We start from the raw sequence: 7,102 nt of genomic DNA, 5'->3' as shown, positions 1-7,102 counted from the left end.
GCGTTTCAGAAGAGCTGGTGGGGCTGTGGTGGCCGTACCCGATCGCTCTCTGTGAGAGTGACGGTCAGGCGACCAGCGAGCTCCACTGTCACGGTGAGACCGGTGCGTATCCTCACGGCGCGTCACGTTGCTGGTACCAGCCGTGGCTGGTGCCGGCGAACGGGGGGACCTCTTCCCAGCCTCGCCCGTGGCCGGTCGTGGACCGTCACGTCAGCCCGGGTAGCCAGCTGGTCGCTGCGAGAGCGAGAGCTGGTCTGGTGAGAGTCGCGTGAGCGGCTGTCCCCACCAGTCTTCCGCTCCGTGCCGTGAACCTGACGCTGAGCTGGCTCAGAGGTCTGGTTCCTAGATGCACGGTCGCTGGTAGGGCGACCGTACACTCGGTACCTCTCGCGAACGAGAGGCCGAGACGGATCCTGCTGCCGTGGTCGAACCACTAACAGCAGGCGAGGAAGTGCCGGTGTTAGCCGGCACCCCTCTGGTCCCCGTAGTCTTCTTCCTTGCGAAGAGACGGGTCCTTCCCCCGAGCAGGGTGACCAGCGGAAGAACCCCCCCGTCTCACCGGAGCGAGACGGGCCCTTAGAAGCTCCCGAAGGAGACTTCTTAGGGGGGGAGGAGGCGACCTTCTTCTTCTTAGGCTGTGGAGCCTTAGAAGATGAAGGGGGAGAGGTGGCAGACGACGACGAAGAAGACGATGAAGACGACGACGACACTTCCTTCCTCTCTTCCTCTTCTTCTTCGTCAGCTTCCTCAGGACCGATGTCAGATCTGTCATCCAGGGCGGAGCCGGGGCTGCTGTTGCCGAAGCAACAGGGCCCGGACGCACCTGTCCGAACAGATCGGCATCGGGAGCAGCGGCGCCACGAACAGGAACAACGTCAGCAGGTGCAGGCATCACAGGAACAGCAGTGGAGACGGCAGGAACAGATACAGGAACGGCAAGCAAGTGGTCGGCAAACATCACGTCCGTACACGCGCTGGGCAGGTACGGCCAGGTACGGCAGGCTGTACAGGCAGACCAGGTGGACGGACCAGCGGCACAGACATCCTAGGTACTGGTGGGAGGTCCAGGGGCGAGCTCTTCGGGCACACGAAGTCCGGTCGAGGCAGCACGGCAAACCCAGGCGGCGGCATCACACTCCCCCGTGGTACGGCGATTGGCCCCTGCACCGATGTAGTTGGTGTAACAGAGACCGCGTGCGGTTTGTACACCAGGTGAGGAGGTGAAGCATAGCCAGGAGTTGACAGGGTCGTGGTAGTGGTCGTCACCGTAGCATGCGTGACCGCCACAGAGCCAGCGAGATGGTAGAGCAGCCCCTGGACACTCGGCACCACCTGCAGCCCAACGATGACCCCACACCTGTCCGAGGTCGTCCTTCGTGGCAACAGCACCTGAGGAAGCAAGGTCGGGTGATTAGCAGGATCCTCTACCCGTCCGTGCGATGTAGACGAACGGATAGAGGACCCAGAATACAACTCAACGTCGGGGTATTTCGCGCCCTCCTCCACACTCGACAGATCGGGTGAGGAGAAGGACCTAGAAACCCCCCCCGAAGGGAAAGGCGCCAAACGTGGGAGTGATTGTCGGGCGGCACAGGAAAGAAGACGAAGTGTCCGTAACCAAAGGAGTCGCGGGAGAGCTTTCCGACGACTCCTTTGCAGGCCTTCGCTTCTTCCTACCTTCGTACAAGCCCCACTGCGCTCCGACCAAGACATACAAAACTTCCACAGGGCTCGGCTCGGGTACATTCGTGGCCCGACACCGAGCGCACAAAATATGGGGATCAATTTCTGGAAGGAGCGGAACTTACCGCATTTACGCCCTTCTGGTACCGGGCACAATCTCCGGAGGGTAGCGGGGCGTGGAGACTCCATAATTGATCAGCTTAATTTCACAATTGATGAAAAAAGAAAGGGAATGATTGTACTTACAATGATTACTCAACACAAACACAACCATACAACCAAGGGAAAGCAAACGACGAGAAGCGGGCAGAGAGCGTTGAACACACACGTCCACTCGCTGTGAGGCCGAAAGCAAAAGTGATTTGTTTACCTCCCAGTCGCGCGCGCGCGCCTGTCGGACAAGCAGTTAACAACCGAACCCCTTGTTCGAAAGCTTACGACCTATCCAGCTGCCGCTAGTACCTTCCTATTGTAAAAGGACCGAAGGTTTGTATGCCGTGTCGGAACAAACTGTAACAGTGCTAGTATAGCTAGTTGTCGACTTACGACCTATGCAAGTTACGACTGATCAACTTTACGACCACCCACAACTACGACTGGGAAGCGACGTGAGCAAGAAAGAGTGGTGTCCAGCTGAACATACAACATTTTTTCCCCATCTCCCGCCTCTCCACACATGCAGCTCACTTTTCGAGCTGCTAATGACTATTATCGTGCATTGGCAACAAGGATATAACTCCAGTAACCTTATGCCATCAAACACAACCATATAAGAAATTGAGAGAGAATCATTTTAATCAAAACTTCAGGTCTTGAAAGAACACGTTTTACTGTTGTTTTCACACCAATAAAAGATAAGTAACATAACGGTAAAGCTCGTACTAGGATGAAATTGAGTGAAAATAGCGAACGGAATCACGTAATATCTTTACACAATAAACATGCCCACAACGCAATCTGTTAAAAAAATAATTTAGTTTACAAGACATACTAAATTTATATTTTAACTTTAAAATATGTCATATACTGACAAATTACCGTCTCTTATAAGTAAAGTCTCTAGATATTTTATGCTAACTAGAAGCAAGGCAATTTGCTTCGAATTGAGTTAAATACGGCGAAATAACTTGTATTCACCATCAGCTGATTTCCAAACCACCAAAACCTTGATCGCTCAGTATGCCATGTTCGGTCCGAATCTGATTCCTTGTTTTTCATGTCCAATTTTTTTTTTCCTACTGATATATCATATTCAGAATTAATTGAACCTCCAAAATTGGCTTATATTAATAAAGTACTAAATTATATAGTATATGTAGTATGTATACAGTATAATGTAGGCTAGGCTATGTATTCGAATGTATATGATATATGTACCATGATATCATCATCATCGTATACGCGAGGCTAACTTGTTAATGTTATTTAATTTCTCTTTGTAACTGAATTATCATAAGAAATGAGCATTGAACCTAGGAGAATTACGCTGACAAATTAATAATTACTATGCCATATATGTACTATAAAGTATACTGTACGTAAAGTGTAGGCTTCGCTACCCTGTATGTAAAGATGATAATGATTACCCTAGTGTAGACTAGGCTAGTAGTATAATATTCTGACTGTAAATTAACACGGGCCAACTTACATCCAAAACGTCTTAGGACCGGTTGGTTGTAACCCATTGTGGTCGTAAGTTGACAACTAGCTGTTTTAGTATGAAAAAATATAAATAGCTATATGTATTAACTTTGCATATATACAGGCAGTACCTGGCTTCCGACAATTTGAGTTTATGGCGGTTTTTCTGATATATTCATTCAAAAATCCAGGCTGGGTTACGACAGTTTTCCCCAGTTTACGACGCTGCCAGCTTATGATGGTTCCAAGTTCACAACGTTTTTCAAAAATGCATACTATAATAAAAATCCTCTCTAGTTTAGTTTAGTACAGTATTCATAAAAAACTAAGTTGCCTCTGGTTAGATTACAACACAAATTTTGAGGTTATGCTGTTTTTCCGACGCTTTTTATGTAGTATCATACATGGAACTATTTTCTGAGGAGAGGGGTAGTGTCTTATGACGTTCCAAGTTTACGATGGCTTTCAAAAACACATACTACGTACGTATATAAAAAACCTTTCCTGTTTACAGTATCAATAAAACACCAAGTTTCTGGTTAGATTACAACACAAAATTCTGAGTTAACAATGTTTTTCTATGCTTTTTATGACGCACCATACACTGAACTAGTTTCTGAGCGGAGGGGTCATATAATTTATGCTATTAACAGCATAGATAATCTGACTGGACAATGACCTAGCTTGGTTAAGGATGCTGGGGTGTGTAACAATACCAAACAATGCCACTTCACTCATGTGGTTGCCTTCGTTTCACTAGGTTAAATCTCGCTACTTTGTTGCATATTTTGCATATTCCTTGCCTTTACTACGGCTCCAAAACAGCAGAGTACTTTATCTGATGATAGTTCATCGAAGAAGAGGAAAGTGATCACCTTGGAGGTAAAGTACGATCTCATTAAACGTTCTGAAAAAGGAGAAACCAGCACCGAGATAGGTCGTGCTTTGTGGCTTAGCAGGACGATGGTGGTAACCACAGTAAAGGACAAGGAATTTATTCTTAAATATGTTAAAGATGCTGCACCAATGAAGGCAACGGTTATTAATGTGAAGCAACGTAGCCAGAGCATGGTTGAGATGGAGAAGTTATTGTTGATCTGGCTGGAAGACCAGAATCAGCGACGTGTTCCAGTGAGTCTAAATGTGATTCAAGAAGAGGCTAGAGAGCTGCATGCAGCAGTAGTGAAAAAACATGGGGAAGGCAGTGCCAGTGGAGAATTTTCCGCAAGCAGAGGTTGACTTAACTGTTTTAAGGCTTGTGCAAATTTGCACAATGTGAAGCTGCAAGGTGAGGCTGCTAGTGCTGATAGTGAAGCAGCAAAAAGTTTTCCTAGTGGTTAGGCTGAAATAATTAGGGAAGGTGGTTATACTGCTGACCAGGTATTTAATGTAGAAGAGACGGTTATTTTGGAAGAGGATGCCCAACCGTAAGTACCTTTCCAAGGAGGAGAAGTCAGCACCAAACCATAAAGCTGGTAAGGAGCAAATGACTTTACTCTTTGGGGACAATGCTAGCAGAGACCTGAAACTTAAACCCTTGCTAGTGTATTTGGCAGAGAATCCCAGGGATTTCAAGGGCATTTTCAAGAGTCAACTCAGTCACTTGGAAGTCTAACAAGAAGGCTTGGGTTACCTTGATGGTCTTCGAAGATTGGTTCAATGACCACTTGGTACCAGCAGTGGAATGGTATTGTACCTCGAAAGGTTTGCCTTTTAAGGTTCTTCAATTTAGACAATGCCCCTGGTCATCCTTCAAATTTGAGCAATATGCATCCTTATGTGAAGGTGGTGTACCTTCCACTGAATACAATGTCGCTCATACAGCTGATGGACCAGGGAGTGATCGCTAACTTCAAGGCATACTACCATAGAAGGACAATACGCTCTGCTTTGAGTGCTATCGAAGGTAACAAGGAGTTGACTTTGAAGCAGTTTTGGAAGGGCTGCATCATCACAGATGCAAGTGCTTGGGAGGGGGTGAAGACAACCACTTTGTGCACAGTTTTGAAGGATTTGACCAGGCAGAAGATGTCGAGACAGATGAGGAAAATCCTAGGGCTAAGCAAGAGGCTGAAACTAGATTTGGAAGATGAGGATGTCACAGAGCTGCTGACATGCCATGGAGAAGGGTTGTCATCAGAGGACCTCATTGAGCTGGAGCAGCAAATGATTGAGGAAGACTTAGAGGTACCAGACCCAAAACCCAGGGCATTAACTATCAAAGGCTTGTCAGAGAGTTTTACTCATCTGGAGAGAGCTTTGGTTTCTTTTCAGGGAGAAGACCCTAACATTGGTAGGTTTGACAGGATTTTGAGATGGATCCTGAATTTGGTAACTTTTTACAGAGACACTGAAGGAGAAGCAGACGAAGAAAAGTGTACAGTCTAGGTTTGACACTTTCTTCAAGAAGTAGTCTCCAGCACCTCCTCCCACTCCTAGTCTTGGTGAGGAATTCTGAACTTTTTTAATATTTTGTTTACATGCTGTAATATAAAATGTGTTACATATGTATTAATTGTAAATTTTTAAATAAAACTGTAAGTGTATTGTAACTTGAATCATTTTTATCATTTGTATTTATTGCAGAAGAAGAAGCCCAATCCAGATCCCCCTGGACCTGAACCCTCTGTAGCAGCCATCCAGCTTCCAGTAGGTAGGAATTTCATTTCTATCTTTTTTCATGCCATAAATTGTTTGTACATTACTATGTATTAATGTGTTTGCTGTTGCATAACCTAATCTTTTTCTTTATGTATCATTCCAGAACCCTTTGATAGTGATGATGACCCAGATGACCCTGAGCCTATTTATCAGGTAAGGAATCCTTAACAATTTTTTTAAATGTTTTATAAATTGTTATATACATGTTATAGAATGTCTATGTACACTATGTAAATCCACCTATGTGCTGTATCTTTACATAATTGTTATCAATACCAGATCCAGATGTAGCCTCCTCAGAGCCCAAAGTAGCTGACCCTATCACCTCGCCAACTCCATCAGGTAAGGAATTCTTAATTTTTTTAAAATTGTATTTCATACAGTAAATAATACTGTGTGCGGTAGTTGATGATACATACTCTATCATTTTTATCTTTATCATTCCAGACTCATAAGCACCTGCAGATTCCACTCCATAACCCAGTTATTCTCATCTACACATACCAAATGCCCATCCCAGTAAGCAACGCCAACCACTAGAAATTTGGTAAGGCAAATGACAAATTTTCTAAGACAATTTGTATTTTTCATAGCTACAAAAACCTGAGGCCTGAACAATAGGATATTTTCTAGCACCTAGCTGGATCCAGTTTAAAAACTGAAATGAAAAAAGCTATGAATCTTGTGAGATCTGGCAATGCATGTGTATATCGGGTGAAAACTGGTCAAAGACCGCGCACCCATGCTACCGCATTTAGTCTTTCCCAACCCAGGATGTCATAAGAAGACAGAAGAGTGGCTAGAGATGGGCAGTAAAACATTAAGACCTCAGGTTTGTAGCTATGAAAAATACTAATTGTCTTTAAAAATTTGTCATTTGTTCACACGTGAACAAACCTTCAGTCTTAACAACAGGATAGACTTATACTTGGTGAGAGGTACAGACATCCTAAACCAGCTGGGGGACCTACCCACCACTCCAAACTCCAAAAGAAATATCTACTGGGAGAGGGACTGATGCCCATGAGAAGCTAGATAAACTGATATCCAACAACTCAGCCACTGGGTTACGTACAATGATATATGGGAAGATTCACTGCAGTAGGGAACTAAAGAG

At 45.1% G+C, this 7,102-nt stretch overlaps 1 protein-coding gene across 1 annotated transcript; it reads left to right on the top strand.

Moving 5' to 3' along the window:
- Positions 1-4,983: 4,983 nt before the first annotated feature.
- LOC135218972 (tigger transposable element-derived protein 1-like) lies at positions 4,984-6,525 on the top strand. The gene is made up of 4 exons (XM_064255410.1): positions 4,984-5,655; positions 5,911-5,977; positions 6,089-6,138; positions 6,433-6,525. Exons 1-4 carry the CDS (start codon positions 4,984-4,986, stop codon positions 6,523-6,525), a joined length of 882 nt encoding a protein of 293 aa, XP_064111480.1.
- The last annotated feature ends 577 nt before the right edge of the window (positions 6,526-7,102 follow it).

This window comes from Macrobrachium nipponense, chromosome 1 (genome assembly GCF_015104395.2).
Source record: "Macrobrachium nipponense isolate FS-2020 chromosome 1, ASM1510439v2, whole genome shotgun sequence".
Lineage (NCBI taxonomy): Eukaryota > Metazoa > Arthropoda > Malacostraca > Decapoda > Palaemonidae > Macrobrachium > Macrobrachium nipponense.
The sequence above is the reverse complement of the archived record's forward strand: the minus strand, read 5'-3'. Positions and strand labels throughout refer to the sequence as shown.

Excerpts from the sequence above, each read along its gene's own strand:
- LOC135218972 (XM_064255410.1), top strand. The coding sequence starts at position 4,984 with ATGACCACTTGGTACCAGCAGTGGAATGGTATTGTACCTCGAAAGGTT. Across the intron at positions 5,656-5,910 it reads TGAGATGGATCCTGAATTTG|AAGAAGAAGCCCAATCCAGA; the intron begins GTAACTTTTTAC and ends TATTTATTGCAG. Across the intron at positions 5,978-6,088 it reads AGCCATCCAGCTTCCAGTAG|AACCCTTTGATAGTGATGAT; the intron begins GTAGGAATTTCA and ends GTATCATTCCAG.